The sequence below is a fragment of the Rhinolophus ferrumequinum genome, chromosome 14 (assembly GCF_004115265.2).
Source record: "Rhinolophus ferrumequinum isolate MPI-CBG mRhiFer1 chromosome 14, mRhiFer1_v1.p, whole genome shotgun sequence".
Lineage (NCBI taxonomy): Eukaryota > Metazoa > Chordata > Mammalia > Chiroptera > Rhinolophidae > Rhinolophus > Rhinolophus ferrumequinum.
This window is the reverse complement of record NC_046297.1, coordinates 12,248,424-12,271,949: the sequence shown is the minus strand read 5'-3', so window position 1 is coordinate 12,271,949 and position 23,526 is coordinate 12,248,424. Positions and strand designations below refer to the sequence as shown.

General features: G+C 34.9%; 1 protein-coding gene across 1 annotated transcript in view; it reads left to right on the top strand.

Moving 5' to 3' along the window:
• Window positions 1-23,269, top strand: part of C14H8orf34 (chromosome 14 C8orf34 homolog) — a 300,332-nt gene extending 277,063 nt beyond the window's left edge. The window contains 3 exon segments of the mRNA XM_033126929.1: window positions 7,440-7,533; window positions 19,797-19,856; window positions 22,496-23,269. Of these exon segments, the coding sequence (XP_032982820.1) occupies window positions 7,440-7,533; window positions 19,797-19,856; window positions 22,496-22,503 (162 nt within the window). The 3' untranslated portion in view covers window positions 22,504-23,269.
• Window positions 23,270-23,526: the final 257 nt, after the last annotated feature.

The following is a 23,526-nucleotide window of genomic DNA, read 5'->3' as shown; positions in this document are numbered from 1 at the left end:
TGTCAGACAGGAAAGGAAGCATGTTAAGCAAGCAGACAATTTTCAAATCTGTTGAGGTGATTTTGCCAGCTGTACCATCTGAACTGGAACGGGGATCAATTCCACGCAACGTAATATCTTAGAATCACTTCTGCCAACTTTGTTTCTTTTTCTCCTGTGTTGTAGTCTGTGATTGTCAATGAAGTTCCAACTATGCTTCTGAAGGAGCGTACATGATGTCATTCTCCGATAATGAAGAAATGATAACTCTCTCTTTATCATGCACAGAGATTTACTTTTTTAAAATTGAAATAGCTGTTATTCAGTAACATGGTTTTATTCCACTTAGGAAGCTAGAAACAGGAGTTTTTCAAGGAAACACTAATTTGTCATTGATATTCATTAAGAATTGATATATGTTGTTAAAGGATAACAATCTTTAAAAAAAGGTTACAACCGTGGTTCCCATACAAATAGGAAATGAACACGTCAAAGATTTATTTAACTTATTAATTGATGAGGGAAGAAGTAAGATGTTGAAACCAGTTCAAAGGAGAATCCAGACCCTCACATATATCATCAAATAAGGAATTCTGAAATGAAGTTATAAACAGATGCGAAATCTGGCAAAACTGATCGATATCCATAGGGTAATAATTAATCACATTCAAATGGACACAATTTGCATTTATATGCACAAGAATTAAAAGTACTACTATAATTTCTATAAATTACATAGTAAAATATCTCAAAGTCAATGAAAGACTCAGAGCCTCTATCAAATTAGATAAATGGAAGGGTGAGCAAGAAAAATGACTTATTTTGCATTGACTACGTTCAAACTAAAACGTTAGATTGTGAATCTAATAATAGAATCTAAAACTTCTTATTTACCAAGAAAGTATGCAAGAGCTGCTAACTCATGCCTCCATACCTAACAGTATGGCTTTCTTGCACTTTTAAAGGATAGTAGTTATCCTTCGTTCATTTCAAAGTCTTTTTCAACTTTATCTTACTATTTCCTTGGAGAGAAAAATCCACCAAATGAAATGACTTAGGAAATAAAATGGAATGGAATTCCAATGCATAGCATAGTGTAGCAAGTTTGTCAGATAAATGTATTTTAGCAGCTCACATTTATCTTGTAATGTTTTTCACAACCTACCATATTTTTTCTAACTTCGTTTTTGTTCCTTCTCTTTTCTTTTCCTAAATCCTATTACTGTGTTTTCCTGAAAATAAGACATAATGGGAAAAGAAGCCCTAACATGATTTTTCAGGACGACATGCCCTGAACATAAGCCCTAATGCAACTTTTGGAGCAAAACTTAACATAAGACCCAGTCTTATTTTGGGGGAAACACAATAGTTCAAACTTATAAATTCCCAAACTTATTACTTTCCTTCTTATGTTTTAATTGCTCTTTTACAATTCTGGTAAGAAATGAGCTACAGAAGTATAATTTACTAAAAAATTATGGATTTCAGCCACATAATACAGGACATTTCATTAATAAATACAAAGTTATTTCCAAACTTTATTATTTTAAGTATGTAAATTATATATATATATATATATATATATATATATATATATATGGAGGATTTCATTTTAATGGAAGTAGAGGCTTGATTCTTTGTCAGAAGAAGCAGTCTATTCAATGTATCTGGAGTGGAATGTAATTTTCTTTTGCTTTATATGCAACATGTTTCAGAGATCCTTATTTTAAGGGATCCTACAGTGATAGAAGTAAAATTAAAAGTGATTAATCCTTTTTGAAAGATGGAATCCGCTGGTTTGTGCATTATTTTTATTCTTAACCAAAGGGAAAGAAATATTTAGTTGCCTCAGAATTAAAGTATGCACTGGTAAAAATTTCAGCAAAAGAGCATTTTTTTTTTCCCTCTGAATGTACTGAAATTTCATGGCCACACATGACATAAATCACTGATTGATTGCATTTCGAGAATCCAAAAATAAGCTATCCATGTGGAATAACAATATTGCTGAAGTTTATAAAGCACTTATTCTGTTAGCAGATAAAATGATATGTTGATACAGGGCTAGCAACTGTTTTCCATATGACACATGTCACTATTTCCCACCACTGTTAGTCCCTGGACATTTGCAATCGTATGGTGAAAGTGTTTTGAAAAAAGGATGAATGACATTTCTTCTAAAAGCAATCCAAAGAACTTGCTCTTGGGAATATGAAAGAGTTTGTACTATGCTCTGACTTAGTTTAATATTCCTGTAGAAAAATTTTTGAGTAAGTTGGTGAAGAGGAACACGTCAGCTCTTATTTTTAAAAATATTCAAGATTTGAGCTCCCTGACCCCATCAAAAAGAATTATAAGTAGTCTGATGGGCTGAACTTTGGACACATGTAGTATCTGTTGGCATTGATAGAGCAAACAGGTGCATTATATTACCAGCTGTATTCAAGGGAAAGCCAAAGCAAAACACTCAAACAACCTGTTAACAGTAATATTTGTACTAGTCCTGTGGCTGCAACAACTCAACATTTTAAAGTTCTTCCTAACCTACATGTTTTACTGAGCTAACGTTCCATGTACTTTATGTAACGTTCCAAAGTACTTTATGTAATTTGAAATAAACAAAGCATAGTTGAATGCTGCTTAACTGTTCAGGAGTAAAGCCTTTAAAACCGAAAACCAATCAGTAGTATTCCTTAATATTCTGAACTATTGTGGGGGAAAGCGATATAATTGACTTTTAGTCATCTCTTCTCTTATAAAAACAGGTTTTAGTATCTGGACCTAAAAGATAATTAACCGAATTTCTTTAATTAAAAACATTTTTTTTCATGATCACTTTAAATGTTTCTGTTTGAAATGAAGAGCTTTAGCCATTTGATTTTTACCTTACAAAACTGAAAAGATCATTTTTCATAGTTCTTTAAACTTCAGAGACTACAGTTCTATTTTTGAAAAACTGCAGGAATGTGATGTCCTTCCGTTACACGAAAACATTTTAAGTTTTACTGCTGCTGTCCTCTATACTCTAACGGATTTTTAAATCTAAGATTTTTCACATTTATATTGCTTCTTTAGTACAGTCTACAGTCCTGCAAGATCAAATCTAATAACTGATAAATTTGAAAAAAAATCAGTTAAATCCTAAAAGTAGACACTGACTTATACGTAAATTATATAGCCCAAGATTGAATAGCTTCAATTTATTTTGCTGAATTTCCCTCCAATAGTTCATTTAGTACTGCTAACATTCTACTGACTGTCTAAAGGATCTAAATTTCTAGATCTAGAAATTTACTGTGGGGACGGAGTCCTGGAGAGCAGTTTCCAGGCTCTCGGCCTCACGTGGAAAGGTGCTGGCTCAGGTAGTAGATGGCCGTCAGCTGTGACTAATTGGCCAGCAGTTGTTACCGGTTGGCCATTAGCCACTGATGTAACTGCCGTGGCTAAGCTAGCAAGTGCGGATTGCAGCTAGAAGCGGGGTCAGTTGGCAGAGAAGCGGACAACAGGTTGCGGATCGTGTGGCTCCAACCCAGCTGCCAGCGAGAATATAGCGGTATGACTCCCCCATCTCTGGATCCGTTGTTGTTCCCTTTTGGCCTCAGCATGTCCTGCATTGCTGTGCGGGGAGCGGGACTAGAGACCCTGCATGACATTTACTACTTGTGAAGTACTGGAGATGATCGAAACCCGTGCCTTCACGCTCCATTCTGTCCTAAGAGGGGAAGTGACCTGCCCTAGATTCACTGGGATAAAAAGCTGTGACTTCTGACCCCTGGGGCAAGGATTTTTCATGGCAAAGTCCATCTCATAGGACAGGAATTTAAGTTTTAATCCGATTAACAGGCTATTTTGAAGAGTCGCTGGTGCTAAAAGAGCTGTGATTTTATTTTTAAAATGAAAACCACTTAAGAAATTTTGTTTTGGTATTTCAATTTTTAAAATAAGCCTTTAAAAAAAAAACTTTATACGGTTTTAGTTTTATAGAATCTATTACAAAGATACTACAGAGAATTCCTATATACCTCTATCCCACTTTCAACTATTATTATTACCTTATATTAGTATGGTACGTGTGTCACTATAAACAAATATTGATGCATTATTAGTAACTAAATCCTTACTTTTTTCAGGTTTCCTCAGTTTTTCCCTCATGTCCTTTTACTGTCCTCAGATCTCATCCAAGATACCATATTACATTTAGTAATTACGAGTATATCTCCTTAGGATCTTCTTGGTTGTGACCATTTCTCAGACTTTCTTTGTTTGATGACTATAACAGTTTTGAAGAGTACTGGTCATATTTTGTTAATCACCCCTTAATTGAGGTTTATGTGATATTTTTCTTACGGTTAGACTGCGATAATGTGTTTTTGGGAGGAAAACCATAGAGATAAAATTCCATTTCATCCCATCCTATCAAAGATACATCAAAGGAATTATTGCTGTTGATGTTGACCTTAATCACCTGGTTATAGGTAATGTTAGTCAGGTTCTCCGCTGTAAAGTTACTCTTTCTATTTTTCCCTTTCCAAGTTGTACTCTTTGGAAGAAACTTACACTATATAGGCTACTCTTAAGGAGTAGGAAATTATTCTCCACTTCTTTAAGGATGGAGTAGCTACATAAATTATTTGAAATCCTTCTGCATGGCATATTGATCAATTCATTTATCTATTCAATCATTTATTTTTATCAGAATGGACCCATTAATACTTATTTAATACTTTGGATAATAACCCAGTGTTATGTATTTTATTGCTCAAATTGTTCTAGATTTGGCCACAGAGATTTTTCAGTTGGTTCTTTTATGCCTTTGATATAATAACCCCCATTGTATGTGTGAGTGTGTGTGTGTGTGTGTGTGTGTGTGTAGCATTTCTTGCTTTCTGGTACTACTAGATGCTCTAGATTTATTTTGTATATTTCCTGCCTCTGTCTAAGAATCAGTCATTTCTGTGAGAATACTGATTCTTTCATGTAAAAATGGTAGTAGAAATCAAAATCAAGGTGATAGTTGTGTTGATTGCTATTGGGGTGGCGTTGTGTTTAAGTCCTCTCAGCTGCCAGAGCAGGGAGATATATGTGTGATTAGTAACCCATGTATACATAAATCTCTATAAAGATTTCTATGTGTAGCTATCTATATATGTAGTAAGTTAACATAAGTTCATACTGTTGTCTCCAACTCGAATACAATCCCATGGATCATTCTAGCCATGCCTATCTGTAAACTCTCACTCCGAGACTGAGAAATGTGGCTTCCACCACCTGCTATTCACTTACTTTATTTTTCAATTCCGGAATAAATATAGTGTTTGCAGAATTGTTAACCTGTGTGCCCATAGGAAACAGGTTTATCAACTTACATACAGTTCCTTTTGCTTTTGATCTTATTGACTTCACTCATTTTCAGAGTTACTCAGGTCAGCACCTCATTCTCCCACCCCCTTTAGTGAGATTGTCTCATATGCTTGTAATATATTTAGTTTATTTTTTAGTATTTTACCTTGCACCCTGGGATCCCCCAATTTCACTGATTTTTTTTTTATTTGCATGCATTAAGGTTTACTCTGTGGTGTGAAGTTGTCTGGGTTTTGACAAATGCTTAACGTCTTGTACTTACCATTAAAATACCATACGGAATAGATTCGCCTCCCTAAAATATCCCCTGCGCTTCCCCTATTCAATCCCTAACACCTTCCCCAAATTGTGCCATTTTGAAACTCTAGATTGAGACTAAACATCTCCAGAGATAAATATCACAATCAAGAGATGGCAGATAGGATTCTTATATAGTAACTTTTTTTAAACATAGGGAACATTTAATGTTTGGCAATACCGTGTTTCTTAGAAATCAGGGGTTGTGAGCCTTTATTTTTTTCCATTTATTTTTCAGTTGCAGTTCACATACAACATCATAGTAGTTTCAAGTGTAAAATGTACTGATTATACATTTATGTAACTTTAAAGTGATCACCCGATAAGTGCCCATCTGAGTGTCAGCCTTTATTTTCACCTTGTTAGTATTTGTCTAAAAAAAAAAGCAGCATATCTCACATCGGAAGAAAAGATCATTAAAAGAGGGGAAAGATGATGAATGAATTTGAGAGAACAAAAGAGTGAATTGACAGGTGACATCAATTTTACGTTTTTAATTTTCAATTTTACGTTTTAAAGTATTTTTCTGACTCATGACTCCATAACTTTGAAATTGTTGCTTATATTTTATTCTAAAGGGGATCCATCCTTCCTTTCTTCTTCCTTCCTACCCTTCATCCTCTCCTTCCTTTTCTTCCTTACTTTCTCCTACACAAATGTGTACTGAGTGAATACCTATTGGGGTCGGGGGCAGGTAGATGCTGGAAATGCACAGGTAAAAAAAAGTTATCCATGTCGTCAAGGACTTTCACAGTATTTTTGAGGCAGGAAGATATGAAAAGACAATTACTATATAGCAATTGCTCTATTGGTGCAATCGGCACATAAGAGAATAAAGAAATAACCCTGTCTTGGAGAATCAGGGAAGGCAATAGAGATGACACCTGAACCTGAAGGACTCTTCATGTTTGAGGCAGATGAATAAACATAGTGCATTCTAGGTGGGAAGTAAAACATGAGAAAACATTTGGGAAGATCAGACAGAATGACAAAATAAGGACCTACCAGTTCATTATAGCTGGAGTGGCAGTGTCAGTTGAGGTAGGATGGAGATGGAACTGGTGGTAGATCAAGCAAGACAAGTACGGATCATAAAGGGCCTTGAGTTTAGATCTTCTCTTGGGAGTAACGAAGAGGCCACTCAGGAAGAATGGCAGAGAGCTGGTGGGGAGAAATAGAGAGCGTATAGAACTTGGTCCTAGAAAACCTCATAGATGGATGTAACTACTGTCAGGATGGAGGATGATGAGTGTCTGCTTTAGGTCCGAAACAGAAGGCATAGAGCAGCAAGGAAGGAAATGAGAACTATATTAATAAAAATAAGGATGTGAGAGAGGAAGGAGGTAGTGAAGTCGTACTGAAGGGTGAAGTTGAGAATAGTCTCAAAATCCTACTAATCTTTATTTTCATTAAAGGGAATTTGGAAGCTTGATGGCACAGAGGTATTATTTGTGCAATTTACTATTGAATATGTTTTCATTATTATATTTCGAAGAATAAGATTTTCATAAAAATGTTAATTCAGGAAGGAACAGGGTCTAGCTATTTCTTCTGATTAAGATGTTAAATCTTATTAAAAGTAGAATGCCAAAAAAAAAAAAAAAACAGTTCAAAGAGTTCAGAGTTTGTGTCATGTCTATGACATGAAAATTAATTTAAAACTTAGAACTCTTCTCTGTTATGAGGACATTTTTATTATGGTTTTCATTATGGTAACTCACGGAGACTGAAACGTTCACCTATATTAGAATTCACTAGTTTATTCTAGAGTTTAACCCAAAATGAATTTTTTTCTTTGGCAGGATGAATCTTTAAAGCAATTGCAGGTGGTTCACCAACCATGGATCTTGCCGAGTGACACAGAAAGCGAAGGAGTGGAAGCAGAACAAGAAAAACGTGAGTAGACCCTGCTGTTTATGGACAAATTGCTTTTAGCTAAAGGAAATCCAGTGAAGGTATGTCCCTTTCATAATGTCAAACAATGTCTGCAAAAATTTCAGGTTGATTACGGAGAGCATGTAAAGATAAGCTAAACTTGCAGTATATACACCTTGATTCAGTGATTTCTGAATTGTGATGCAGAGGCCCATAAACCAACCTTCTGAACAAAAGTATGGTACCTTAAAAGAGGAATTATTCTTCCTGAATACCAGCATAAAATGTCCATTTGGAATGCGAATCTTCTTCTATAAATACTGTAGAGTTAGATCAGTGATAACTTGTGATTATTAAAAATGTTCAAAGTATGTTAGGATCAGCTCATTATTATATATGAAATTATCATTAGTAGTTGAATAAATTTATACACAATTGACCCTTGAAAAATGCAAGGATTAGAGGCACCAACACTCATGCAGTTGAAAATTTGCATCTAATTTTTGTCTCTCCAAATACGTAAGTACTAATAGCCTACTGTCAGCCAGAAGCTTTACCAATAAAATAAAATTAATACATATTTTACTGATGTCTGTATTATCTATTGTGTTCTTACAATAAAGTAAGCTAGAGAAAAAAAATGGTATTAAGAAAGTCATAGGAAGAGAAAATACACTTACAGTATTTATTGAAAAAATCCTGTGTATAAGTGGACCCATGCAGTACAAACCCTTGCTGTTCAAGGGTTGACTGTGTATAGAAACTGTTCTAAGTTCACAAAACAAATTAGTGTTATAATAGTACTTGGAAAAGAATACATAGCTCTTGATTTAAGTTGCTAGCTTATAATCATAACAAAGAACAGATTATTGTAATTTGGCCTGACTCAGTGCATGCTGGGAGGTGGAGGGAGTAATTGACATTGTCAGACATAGGGGTTTGGCACTCTAGATGAGAAGTTAGTGTCTGGATTATATACAGAAAACATCAATTTTTAAAATAATAACTATCAAAATGTACTTTTTTTACCACTGGTAACCAGCAGAGAAAAATTAAAATTGTAAGTGATAATGTAGCCTTTGTGATAATTGGTGTGAAGTAATTAATTAATAATTCTCCTCAATAATAACTATGTATCGTGCCATAGTGTTGAATAACTATGAGGTACACCTGAAACTAATGTAATATTGTACGTTAGCTATATTTTAATAAAAATCTTAAAAAAAAAATCAAAACCCTGCAACGGCAGTTGAGAATAAAGGTGACACTAATCAATATTAAAAAAGTAATAATAACTCCCCTGAGTAGCAGTCACCAGAGATGCTTAACATGTTGCACAGGTAGCATTATGATTCTGTCAGCAGGGGAATCCAGGAAATTTCTCTTCCAGGGTAAAAGGTATTTTAAAATGTTCATATCCCACTTCTATAACTTCAGGCTTATATGGCCTGAGGGAGCACAGCCAGGAAAGGGACGTAGCAGTCAGAATATTCAGGTGACAGGTGGAGGCATACATCCCAAGTGTCACTCAAATGGCACATTCAGAAATACAGTGAGTAATACAGTGACATTTTACAGATTCTGTTTGAGGGAAACAACATCTTCTACGGAAAACAACTGATGAATACTCAGAGAGCAGATTGTACTTTAAACAAGTACAAAAATAGAGTATTTTGGAAGATCTTTAATGAAAGGGATCCTAAATAAAATGATCAGAAAAGAGCAGCATGGGATGCAAAGAAGAGAATCCCCCAAATTTAAAAGAATTAATAGCAGCCCAGAGTTTTTGTGAAAACAAAATGCAAGCACACTTTTATTCCCTCTTCCCCCATTCTCCATGCATTTAAATATACGTGAGCTCTCATTCTAGAGTTTGGATTTAATAATTTTCATCAAATTCTTTTGAGGCCTTCATAATTTTGCATTTAAAAACAAAATCAAACAAATGGTGTGTGTGTGTGTGTGTGTGTGTGTGTGTGTATTGTATAAAGACAATATATGGACTAGTTTTAAACACACAGGTGCCCAAAGTGGGCAAGACTTACAATGCACTGCATTTTAATTCTATGAGTGTGCCATGCTTATAATGAACCAGAACTTAAAAGCAAGAAAAGAATCAGTCACAATCGTGTCATTAATCCAAGCCCAAATTCAGACTTATTTCCTGTTCCTCAAATCCATATGTCTCCAATCCATATTAAGTCTAAAAAACAGATTAATAATACAAACGAGATAAAAATCCCCAGAACTTTCTTCAGCCCTTGTTATCTAATCATATCGCCTTTCTACAATGTTCTTTCACAATATTGTAATAAGAATTTGTAATCATCTCCTCTTCCACTAGGGTGCAAATTCTTAGAGAGAAGGACTCTGTTTTCTTTATCTTATTGAGGTATATAATAAGACTTCAATAACTATCAGAAGGATTAATAAATGAGTGAATGAGTAAATGAATGAATAAATTTCTTTGGTACTTTCTAATTTGTTTATCAGGAGAGATGGAAATTTAACATAAAATAAGTAATAATTATGGCTGAATAATTGTAAAAATTATTTATAGTTTTATTAAAATTTTAAAGCTGGATTTGTAGGTTTGCCATGGATTTCACCATATGGTCTATCAATCACTCAAAAGTGGCCATTTTTGAACGCTCCTAACCATAGACCTAGAACCCAAACTATTTGATTTCAGCAATATTGTACTTTATGGTGACCCTTGACAATGGTGAATTGTTTGAAATAAAATCAGGGTTTAAAAATAATTAGGTGGTAATAGGAGCCATCTGGAAATGGAATTCTAACTAGAATTGCAGCCAAGCTCATAGCACAGAGATGCACATACTTTTCAAGAGTGCCATCCAACATTCAGGGGCTGGGACAAGTGTAAGACTGAGTCACTGAGGCAGTGACATCTCCACTAATACCTTTGTTCAATGCATGTGGTTTGTGGAACAGCCAGGAAAATACATATTCATCATCTACCTTTTTATTTTCTCAGTGAAAGGGAATAAAAGACATAAATCTGTATGAACCCACCATCTGATTTAGTCTCTAGAGGCTCATTTATTACAAATGTATGAGTGAGGAAAAGGACAAGATTCATCATTCCAACATTAACACCTGTTTCTTGACTCAGCATTCTGTAAATTATACCTAGATAATTTTATGGCAGTTTCTAATTTCTCCTGAGAAAAATTGTCATGGCAGAAAGTTTCAAAATAATTTCAGGATCTTTATAGTGGTGCATATTTCTTATTGCTTTTCATATAAAAGTGTAAATGACAAGTTTTAAAAAAATCATGTCAGGGTGTGTTTGTTTTAATCTCTCAAGTTATGGTCCAAAGTCACATACATAACGAAAATCACAGACATTTGAATCTACTGAGGTACTTGTTTGATACTCATGTTTTTGGACTCTAGTTTAGACCTGTTGGATCAGAATCATTGTGCATGGGTCTCTGAATTCTGCATTTCTAATAAACTCCTCAGGTGATATTTGCTTATTCTAAAGAGTGAGAGTTACTGGAATGAAAAGTCAATGAATCAGAGGGTTGTGGTTTCAGAATCTAACTCTGTATTGTTGTTAGATTTTAGACTTTGTTTCCCTAGGCTGCTTTTCCCATCTGTAAGTTAAATTTGGATAGTGTTTTCTAGTTTCTCCATTGTAAAGCTACTTTTAACCCATCTTTCTATACAGTTCTTTGGAAATACGTCACTAATTCTAGCCTGCATTCAAGGGATATGTTATTCCAATGACTTCTTGCCTCTATAGTTCCTGAGAAGAAGTCAGCTCCTAATATTGAGGGACCTTTGTAGATGGTGTTTGTTTGTTTGTTTGTTCTGCTGTGTAGATTTTTTCTTGCTCTTTGTCTTTTGATAAAGTGGCATGTAAATCGGGGTATCTTTGAGTTTATCTTGTTAAAGTTTCTTGAGCTTCTTGGTATGTAGATTAATGTTTTCATCAAATGTGTGAAATTTTAAGCCATATTTCTTTAAATATTCTTTCTGTCCCTTTTGGGACTCTGGTTATACCTATTTTGGTATACTTGATGGTATCCCACAAGGTCTCTGAGGAACTGTTAATTTTTCTTCATTTGTTTTCTGACCCTTAGATTGGATTTCAAATGACCTATCTTAAGTTCTTTGATTCTTTCTTATGCCAGCTCAAATCTGCTGCTGAGACCCTCTAGTGAATTTTTCATTGTAATTCCAGAATTTCTATTCTGTTTCCCTTAATATTTTATGTATTTTTGTTGGAAGTCACAATTGGAAGGAGTCATTCTCAGACTTTTAATTTATTTGACACAATTTTCTTTAGTTCTTTCACTATATTTATTGTACTTGATTAAAAATCTTTGTCTAGTAAGTCTCTCATCTGAGCTTCCTCAGGGAGTTTCTATTGACTTTTTTTTTTTTTGTCCTGTTTATGGGCCATACTTTTGTGTATATTAGCATGTATGATATCACGATTTATAAATCATGTCACATTTTTGTTTGTTTAAAACTGGAAATTTAATATAATATAATGTGGCAACTCTGGCAACTCTGAAATGTGGACCCTCCCCATATCCCTGTATTGATTGTTGCTGCTGTTTGTTTTTGTTACTGTTGCTGCTTTTGGTTTAGCGACTTTCCTGAGCTAATTCTGTAAAGACTGAATTATGTATTGTGTGCAGCCACTGAAGGCTTTGCTCTGTAGCTTAGTAGTCAGCTAATGATTGGACAAAGTACCAAGGCCATGAACACTCCATCAGCTACCAACTCTGCTTACACAGAGCCTTTAGGTCAGCCAGAGAAGCATGATAGAGCCTTATCAGATCTTTTCCTGATAGCATTGCATCTGTGGCCTTCTAGATCCCCAGGAATATGTCAGAGCTTTTGAAAGCCTCCTATAAACATCTCGTTCTCCAGATTTTCTTTGTAATGTTTTTGGTAAGTTTCTTGTTTGTTTCAACTGGTATCACTGCCTTAGACAGATGCTTTGTAAAACTATTGCCCCTGATTGTTTTTGACAAATTCACAGAGACATGGTTTATCACTGCATGAGCTCTAATTCAGGTCAGATGAAAAAACATTCAAGTTAGGATTTTCCAGACAAAAGTGACAGGTCAAAAGTGACAATTCTCTAGATATGGGACATTTGGGGGAATGCGACAAGGTTCTGCCCCCTCTATAGATGCTATGCTGCTTTCTTATACCGTAGCTACAGTTATTGTGAGGCAGCTGATTTTCAAGGCTACTGCAGAGCTGGAGAGAAGGTATCTTATTGATATTCAGCTTATTGTCTTTAATAAGCGTTCTATGGATTGTTGCAATATTTTGGTTAATTTTCAGAGTTCTGAAAAAAAGGTTGATTTTGTTGATTTTTGCTAGTGTTCTTATTGCTTTTATAAAGGACTAGAGTTTTGGAGACCCCCTTTCCAGAAGTGCTTCTCCTCTCTTATTTTTCTTAATTTAATCAGCCTGGTTTTCTCTTTGAGAGAATTATAATATCTTCATAATGAGCTATAGAACCAGACAATATCTGTTTCTTTGAGTCCTAATTTCATGAAACACTGTGAAAAACAATTTTGTGATAAAATAAGTTTTGGGAAATTCTACATATATTTATACCTATATGACAAGCTCTCAACTGTAAGACATACCATTGATACAACAACATTTCAAGAGGAGCAAAGCAATTCTATCATTTTAAACGAACAGCCCAAATGTAATCAGCATCCTGGCTTAAAATGCGGGAAATATTGTCCATTGTAGACTTGAAAAAAATTCTATACAGTATTTTCTAAAATATTTACACACGAAAGTCACCAGGTAGTCCTATAGCAACAAGATCTGCTTGACTGTATAGCCCAGGTTTTGTTATTGTTGTTGTTGTTGTTGTTTTGTTTGTATTAAGTTATTTCTGAAGAATGTCTTAACTTCTCTTTTAAATGCCTATAATTTGTAGAATACCTATTAACTGCTGGAAGAACAAGTCTTCTGGGATTTTAGGAAGTGCTAACCTAATCTAATCATCTCAACGTCAGTTATCTCCATTTGGTGAAGAGGAAATTGATGCTTCAAGAGACGTTAGGCTGTGCAAGTCACTTACTAACCAAGGAAGGAGTAAAATCAAGGGCTATTATTTGGGCCCAGTGATATTTACCCCCATTGCTTCATCCATTACTCATGACCTCTCTTCATTCCCTTTACCAGGGGGTGACACAGTCTATGTTTTGACTCTTGAGAACCAAAGTGCTTGGGATTCTACTGCCTGCGCAGGATATGGCCAGGATGTTCACCTTGAGGAAAAGCCTTTGTTCTCCTTCACCTTTGTTTATCATGTTATTTCTTACCAGGTAGTCTCCAAAAATTGGTATGTGAGCAACGCTTGAGGCAGTGGTGTTATGTAATTACAGTTATGTAATTCTAAAAATTATTTTAAATAATACTATGAGGGCCATCTTTGAGCATTCGTCTTTATAGATATTCATCATACATATGTTTAAAGTTAATTAGACAAATTTCAACCCAGTTTTTTTTCTTAAATCCATATGCAATTAATGAAGGGGTAATTTTAGCTTTAACATATTGATTGACAAAAAGAGTATTATATTTCTTAAAGGATATTTCTAAAATTTTTGCATCTGATTTGATTCATAAAAGCATAATATTTAGTACTTATGTATTAAATCTCTGGCCAAGATACTCTGAAAAGTACAGAACAAGTAAGATGGGTTTATTTTAGTTAAGAGAAAAACATGAACATGCATGAAACAATTGCAAAATTTTGAAGATGGAAAATTCGATTCTTAATTGTGAAATTTCAATACATAGGGTTTTAAATGAGAAATGCTTTAACAAAACTGAGGGAATTTGATTTTTAGTGGAATTAAAGATGTCTTGTTAGATTACAGTTATTTCTGAAACTAGATTCAGTATCACTGCAGATACACTGAAGATGTTATTTATGGTTTTCAAGAAAACAATTGTCAGTTGACGGAATAAACCTCTCATGAAATACCAAAACAAAATTCTGTATATAGAAATGTTTTTCAGACATTTTTGTAAGCAACACAAAAACACTATTTAAAACTATTCAAAAATAAAAAAAAACACATTTGCAATGCTATTTTTAAATTGTGAAATATAATACATGGCAGAAAGTTACATAAATACATGTATAATTAAGTTTAAAAAAGAGCAAAGTAAACACCCATTTACCACCATGCAATTTAAGAAATAGCCAGCCCTAGAAACTTCTCTCTTATTTACTCACTCATCACTATCTGCAAAAAGATAGCCATTATCTTATAGGTAATCATTTCCTTGCTTTTCTGTATATTTAACAACATATTAATGCGTTTAACACTAAGGTTTAGAATATCTTGGTTATGCTGGGAATTTTGGTCTCATTCCTGTTCTAGAAAGGAAAGCTTTCAGTAGTGCACCATTAAATATGATTTGAAGGAAGGAAGGAAGGAAGGAAGGACCAAAGCAAGAAAAGAAGGAGGAAGGGAGGGAGAATATATGACAAGATGGATACTAGCCTCACTAAGTTTTAGCTTTTATTCTTTTCTGATATATGAGTTTAAGGTTTAAATGTTTTCGCTAAGTCCAGCTTTATTTTCATCTTGTATTCATCCTGTATTCATTTGGGTCAAGAAATAAGCTCTGTGTTGATGGTTTAAATCATTTGAAATGTGTTGAGACTTACTTAATGACCCAGCAAATAGCCAGTTTTGAACAAATATTTAGAAGCACCCAGTGCTTTAAAAAAAAAAAACTAAAAATGGGTAATGTATGTTTTATGGTTTGGGTGGAGTTTTTTTTATGTCTTCTTTAGGTAGAGTTGTTTGCTTATGTTGTTCAAATCTTCCATATCCTTCCTAAGTTATTATTATTATTCTTTGGTGTTCATCATCAAACTCTGTGTGTGTCTGTTTCTATTCTCTGTTTTTTTCTCTTGGTTTTTGATCACATGGTCTTGTCACCGTGTATGTCTGCTTATTTTTGATTAGGTGTTGAAATTGTATAGAAAAATTGCAAAAATAATTTAAGGCCTAGGATGATGTTAACTTCTTCCAGAGAAGATTTCACTTGGCTTTTGAAAGAAGTTCTGAGGTATTAGCAATCCTAGATTATTTGAAATTCAACAAAAAATTGCAAAGATTTTAAGTTGGGCTTTATTCATTGAGAGACCTGATATATTTGCATTTCGTCCTTACTCCTCCTCTGCAGTGTAGACCTTCAGAGTTGCAAGGTCAAATCTAGGAAGTTTATTTGGGTCACCTTCCTCAGTAATACTGGAGCTCCAATTCTTGTCCTATAAGCCTAAGAGACTTTTGCATTCCTTCTTCAGGTTCTCAGCCTCTCAGGAGTTCCTTCTGTAACTGGTAGGTACCTTTAGAGGAAGCAAGTCCCTAAATTCCATGCTCATTTTTGTTTATTACCTTATTCTCTTGAATATTGGCCATTTAATACTTTATTGGTTTGAAAGTTCTCTGATGCTTTCACACAGGCTTTTAAAAATATTTTATCCAACTATTGTACATGTTTTTAGTAGGATGCTTTATCTGAATAACTTCCCCAACTATTATTGGAGTATTAATTTCTCACTTTTATGTATTTCAACAGATTTTGGCAGAATCAGCACATTTTAGATGATTCCATTTTGTTTTCATAGAGTAAGAAAGATTTACTTTTTCATTGCTTTAATTTGTGCCAAACATAGCGTCAGACACACAGTATGTGTTTGGTAAATATTGGTTCATTCTAAATGCTTAATTTTAGGCTTAGCATATAACATATAAAATGGTTTCTATTTATGCAAAAATGTTAATGAAAATATTTAGTGTATCTTCTAGCCCACAAGGACTTCCGTCTCTCACTTCTTATTAGACTTCTATTTACCTTTGCTGATGTCATTATTCACGACATATTGCTCTTACCCTTGCATGAAATTTGTTCCCAGACACTTGTTAGGTTCTCACTGCAGTTTACGAATGGACTCACTTTTTTATTGTAAGCATACACGTGTCATTGAATTATGTCAATGTGAGGCTCATTATTTTTCCTAGAAGCTGGGATGTAGTGGGAAAAACGGAGAGTCATCTAAGTTCCTATTTCTTCCCTGTGGTCCTTGGGCCAGTCAGTTGCACAGAAAGGGATCACCCTCGGGTGCATCTACAGCTGCTCAGTTCTCAGACTTTAACTATCAGAGATGCCCCAGCTACACGGACATGGAGGAGAAAGCTCACCTCCAAGGTTCTCTGGCAAATACTTCCTGCCTTTTACTTAATAACCAGGAATGATGTATCTTTTCATTTGTGAAGCCACAGCTCACTTTTCTTTATTTCTTAATTATTCTGTGACTTTTGCATTCAGCTTGCTGCCTCTCATATGCCTCGGCACTGCAGAGGAAAGAAGGATTGTCTAGTCCTTATTTGGGTCAAACAGAGTGACCTCTCTCGGATGGGCTCATGGTTGGTATCATCCTCTCATACAATGCTCTTGGGTATTCTTCCAGGCTGAATAAGTTCACCTCGTGTCTGCTAATTGGGGTATCTGCAGCCATAACCATCATTAATCCCAACCCACCTTATTATTTCCTTCTCCTTTTTCCTCCTACTTCAGACTTAAGCTCTTACTTTTCTCAAACTGGACGAAAGAAATCAATGTTCTCAGCACAGAACTTCAAAAATGTGGTATACTAAATCTCACTCACTGGAGCTTTAGCATATATTCTAGTAGATATGAATTTAATGATAAACTGGGAAAATTGTCACATAGCCTAATATCTAAGAGAGCTACAAAGTAAAGTGGGGGAGGGGGGATATATTTAGAATTATAACATTCCATTTTTCCTTAAAGCCGATTATGAGTAATTGACATTTTAAGGTTATATAGGAACATATGAATCTGAGAAAGAGGAGGAAATAGAAGAGGAGTGACATTTATTAATTTTTTGTAGTGTCTCCTTTTATCTCCATGACAACTTAATGTGTGGGTGATATTACACTGTTTTTACAATCTCAGATTTATTAAATATCTTTTCCCAAGGATACACAATTAATAAGTGCAATTTACATTCGAACTTAAACCATAGTCAGATGTTCTTTCCTGAAATATCATTCCATTTGTAGAAGCTAAAATAAGGAGGGAAGAGGAAGGAATGTTAGATGATATCAAGAGAGGAATTATTTCACTGAGCACTGAATAAGTTTGTATCATAAAGAAAACACTATAAAACATGAAAATAAGGAAAAGTGACAGATAAAGAAACATGCAGTAATATATTTGGGTAGGAAATCTGCTTTTAATATAAACTTCAATTTGATTTAGTTATATTTACTCTGTACTCCAAATTATCATCTACAGGCAAAGTCATCCAGAAAATTAAGGGAGGCATGTATGATAAACATAAAAATTAAAATTTTGACAGAATAAAATAAATAACATTTAGTAATTACATTAAGCATGTTTTCAATCCCATAGTAAGCTATTTAAAATAGAACAACTGTTCAAAGCCTGCTGCCAAATTTCTTCAACATGACTTGTTTTGAAATGTTGACTAAATATCCCCAAACGCTATATCAACTTTAGTATAATTAAGCATTCTTCAGACCAAAAACATAGAGTTTCTTTATATTCTTAAACATAAACTTTTTCCTTCATATTAGGACACAAAGGATTACCCCTTAGTTGACATTAAAATAATATTCAGGAAGTTTCTACTATTTATGTAAGGCTTTATAACTTATAAATTGCAATTTATAATTTATAATTTGCTTCCATGTATTTAATTTGAAAAATTAACCTATTGGGGAAAATTTAGTCTTAATATTCCTACTTTACATTGTAAGTGTTCAACACACATTTAATAAAAATTTATACATTTGCTGTTGATTTACTTAATGATGTTGAATGAATGAATGAATGAATGAATTTAATTCAAATAGGTAAAGTGACTTTCAAAGACCACTCAAGAAGTGGCCACGCCTGAGCATCCATCTTGTGATTATCCAGGGAGGGTGTGATTAGAAAGATGGACAAATGTATGTAATAAATGGTTTATTGGTACACACAAGCAAACATGATACGTTCAATGACATTTCATATCTTCATGGCATTGTTCCTCTGTGGTAACAATAGTTCAGTCAGAATTGCAATGAACATGGTGTTTTAATGCAGCGTTTACATCAGTCCATGCATGTGTGACACATTGCCTCCAGTGATATGTGTTGCTGTTTTTCATGGAATAAACCTATACCTGTAGCATTTGAGAAGAAGAGGGTTCTTCTAATCTGTAAACAAATTATCTTTATTTCTAGACTTCATGGCTACTCCCTCACTTGCTTGTTCCTTCCCCCTCAAAAGCTCCTTCATTTCTTATATTCTCACAAGTTTGGGGAATAATGGACTCTACCCCATATGTTTAATCCTGCTTCACAGAGGGAAGCCGTGTAAGGCTGGATGCCTAAGTCAGCTGCCATGTAAGAACAACATTATGCCAAAGTTCAGTTCAGAAACTTGAGATCACTTAATTCTGTCTTTTATTCCTGTTATCCTTGGCCACCCTGCCTTGTCCCACGGCACCTATCAAAATAAAATCTTCTCGTGTATTTGTATTTTTAGCCACTGTTGATGTGTTTCCCAGATCTTTCCACTGTGCCCTGTGGAACTCAATTTGATTTGCAAACTGATTGACCTTCAATGCTATTCAGAGAACACTCTCCATGCCTTTTTTGCCTTATTTGAAATGGGTTATTCTAGGAGACACTGCTTCCCTGATAGCCTTTACCGGGAGAAGTTGCTCCTTCTTATAGATCTCATAATAACTTTATGATGATGATATTATTAAATGACAAATGTGATAGCATCCCAATTCTGTGACATGTATGTACCCAATCCTGAGTAAGCTTTATTAGGGTAACAGTCTGAAGAACATTACTTTCTTGCCTAACCCATGGTGAACATAAGAATTATGACTGTGATTTACATGGGATCTTCCTGCAACCCACATATGTGTTGACAACCTTATCTAGAGGGGCATTTTGCCCTAGATTTTATTTAAAAGCAACAAAGTTTAAATTGAAAATGACAGAATTATGAAATAAGTATATCCTCACTATTACATAGTTAACTTATATGTAATTGCAGCTCACTACATGCTATCAATGTTGTTTTGATATTAATTTCACCTTCACTAGAAATTGGTTAAAGCAATAGGAAATTATGTTTAATAGCCCCCTTGTTTTTTTCCTGATCGGCATATTATCTCTTTTTCTTTCACTGTGCAGGTTCTGCTGATCTTCTTCTTTGTGTTCCGTGCTCTTCTTGTCCTACTCTCGTCTACTCTGGTATGTTTGCTCAGGGCACTTAGTATCTGTGTCAGGTAATTGTGGGTACTGTCCTTCAACTATTCAAAGTAGAGATTTTTATTTTTTTTTTAATACATAGTCTTCAGGCCTATAAGGAGAAAAATATTTTCCTCCAAGGACTCTGCATAATGTTTCCTTCTTGTTGTTCTCTTCTGTGGAGCTCAGGCTCCTCATTGAGTCCATATTCACTGAGGAGGTGGGGTGGGGATTTTGAACCCCTTCTCCTGGGTGGGAAAGTCACTTTTAGATAAATGTGAGATGAAAACATATGCTCCCACCATGCCGACCATGGACACTATGAAACCATTAAATATCTGCTAGCGAGGCAGCATCTCAGAACAAGTTCACGTCCATGGACACAGCGTCCTCTCTCAAGTAGGTCACAGAGAGAAGCAGAAGTTGAGCCCATTCTTAGCACTCGTAGAATCACAGCATATCAAAATTAGAATTTTAGGACCATCTGCTTCTCTGCCAATCTAATGCTGGTCTCTTCTCTGCACTACCCCCACTAAGTGGGCGTCCAGCCCGTACATGAGCACCCCAAGAAATGGGAAGTAGATGAACCCCTTTGTCAGCTCATTCAATGTTGTTTTGCTCTAATTGCTCATGGACCCAATAAGTCTATATTAAGAAAGCACCTCAAGAAATACTTTGTGCAGCAGACCACTGTGCAGTTATAAGAATATTATTATGCTCATTGCACGTTGTATAATATTGTTATGTAAAAAAGTGAGTCACAAGACAGTATATTAAATATAATTTGTTTTTGTGATATATAACAGACAAACACACAATCATGTATTTACAATGGCAGAGTACTGTCTGATTGGTTACGAACAAAAATGTCTCAAAAAGCCTATGTACCACCATGTTCTCTGCAGTGTTATTAGTGATAGCCAAGATATGAAAACAACCTAATGGGTGAATGGATGAAGAAAGTGTGACACACATGCCTGCACACACGCACACACACACACACACACACACACACAGGAATATTATTCAGCCATAGCAAAGAAGGAAATCCTGCCATTTGTGAAAACACAGATGGACACTGAGAGCATTGGCTAAGTGAAGTAAGTCAGACAGAGAAAGACAAATACCATGTGATCTCACTTATATGTGGAATCTAAAAAAAGAAGAGAACAAAGCACCGGTTACTTGCAAGAGGCAGGAGTGGGCAAAATGGGTGAAGGGAGTGAAAAGGTACAAAATTTTGAGTGAAGGGGTCAAAAGGTACAAACAAATAAAACAACCCCGAAATTACAAACAAAAAAGGTCAAAAGGTACAAACAAAAGCAAAACAAAACAAAAACATGTATTGCTTAAGTTAAAAAACTGTTTAAAACCTACTTTAAAAAAAAATGACTCTTATTTTGCTCCAACATCTGAATCCTTGTAGCTGCCTTTTTCTGGTTCTCTCTTTTTGTATCTCAGGCAACAATCGTATCTCTCATTAAGCAATAACTCAACCACTGTAGGAAAACAAAGGTCATGGGGTTCTCCTCTTCAGTCCTTCAGATGTTTTTCTGTATGACATACAGGCACACTGCCCTTTAACCAAAGAGATCGAAATGAGTAAATCATTCATGTAATTCACATTTAATAAAGGCCTGCAACGAATCAAGGACTATGCCACAGGATAGCAAACATCACGATCATGCGAGCTTAATAAATGAAGTCACACATCGAACAGTTATTTACATAAAATGCTGATGATTATTTTTAGATAAGCTTTAGGGTGGATAAGTGCATGTGGCAGGAGAATTCTCCCTTGACTAGTCGTCAAAGCGCCCATAGAAAGTTATATGTAAGGTGAGATCTAAAAGGAGTTATTTGTTAGTCAGATAAAGGAGTTAGCTGCTGTTGTCTGGGGTAAGTAAAGCTTGACAGGTAAGGGACAAGTTTGTACAACAACAGCTGGACTCTCCTTTTCCCTGTCTCCCTTCCTCCTTCCCTCCTCTCCCTATCTTTCATCAAGCAAATGCTTATTAAGCAAACACCACATACAAAGTAGTCTCTCAAATCCTGTAATTTGGAGATTGCTTTTCTTCTTTCAGAGTAGTTGTGGTCTACTGGGTGAATCAGAAATATTAAATATAACTAAAGTAAAAAGCAGAAAAAAATACATAAAATAAAGTATTCAATGAGCCTGGATGTTTTCCCTTGCCATCCTAATCATATTTTTCTAGGAAAAAAGTAAAGAAATTTTTTTTCCAATAAGCAGTATGGACATAGTTTAAATGCTGAAGTAGGACTCATGCAACCCGATCCACCCTGGTTTTCTAAATTCAGTTTGCATAATTCTTTCCAGAATAGTAGTTGTGTACATATCTTGCAGGTTTTTTCTCATCAGCCGTATTTAGAGAGAAGCCAACCTAACGTTATTTTAACAGCTGGAGATATTTTTAGAATATCTCCTTCCAATTTTATGTTAAAAAATATTGTACACAGATACCAGAAATGGACACACTGGTAGCAAAATATGGTTAATGGAGGTAGTCCTCTAAGGTCAATGCCATCATAAAAGGTCATACATTTATTTTTTTTTAATGCTACACTATAGACATGTCATTAAGCACATTTTTTGTTTTGTTTTGTTTGTTTCTCTCCTACAGGTCTGTGAAACAGGCAGAGGTTGCAAGTGGTCCTTAAAGAGATTGCAATTATTCAAATCCTTATGCATAGTTCTAATTTTATTTACTATGTGTAATCATTTAAAGAATGGTTATTTTTATAATCTCAATACCAAACAAGTACTCTTGTAACCAGGGGGTGCCTAAGTGTGTAATCAGAGAACACTAACCCTAGCAAAGGATTCTGGGGGTGGTCAGGATACCTGCTGCCTTTTGGCATGGTTAGTGTCCTGGGTTTGAATTACTTTATATCTAGCTATTAAGCTTACTATTTGATACATTAAATATTGCCTGATTCAAATAACTTTGCTTAAAATTTTTTCTGTATTTTGACTTGTCTAGGGTTTTCTATTTCTTCTATTTTTATAATATTTTCTCATTTTTTTAGATTAATAAACATTATACTTACCCACATGTGCCAAGATGTGCCACTTAGGTATCTCTGGGTGGTAGCCATTTGGTGTCATCACCTGCCCTGTGTTCTGTGCAGCTGCCAGGCATTTTCCCCACCACTGCTCCTTCCTACAATAATCTGCCCTGTTCCTGTCAAAACAAATAATTGATATGTTAATTCAGTAAAGCGGATCAGTAAGGAATGAAATGCATGCCCCAAAGCATACACAGTGAAAACTGTTTGACCATCTATCGAATTATTGAACCCAATTAAGACATTTTCAATCTGATATCTGCTTGCTTTTGGAATGTGTTACGCATTGATGCTAAGTGAATGGATCTAAGTAAATTTATTATCTCAACTGTCTGTTTTATTTAATTGTCTTAACCTGAGTTTGCTTTCTGGACCCTTGAGGCATATGGTGAAATTATAAAACTGCCTGTATAACTGTCAAAGAAACAAATGTTAAAGGCCAGAACATGGCTAAAGAATAAACAAAGAAATTCCGGTTGTATGAATGAAGTCATATTCTTAAATCAAATAACATCCTACATTTTTTTACAGTAACATTGTCTCGTGCATAGAAACTCGTGGGACTAATTTTCATGAGTTATAGTTT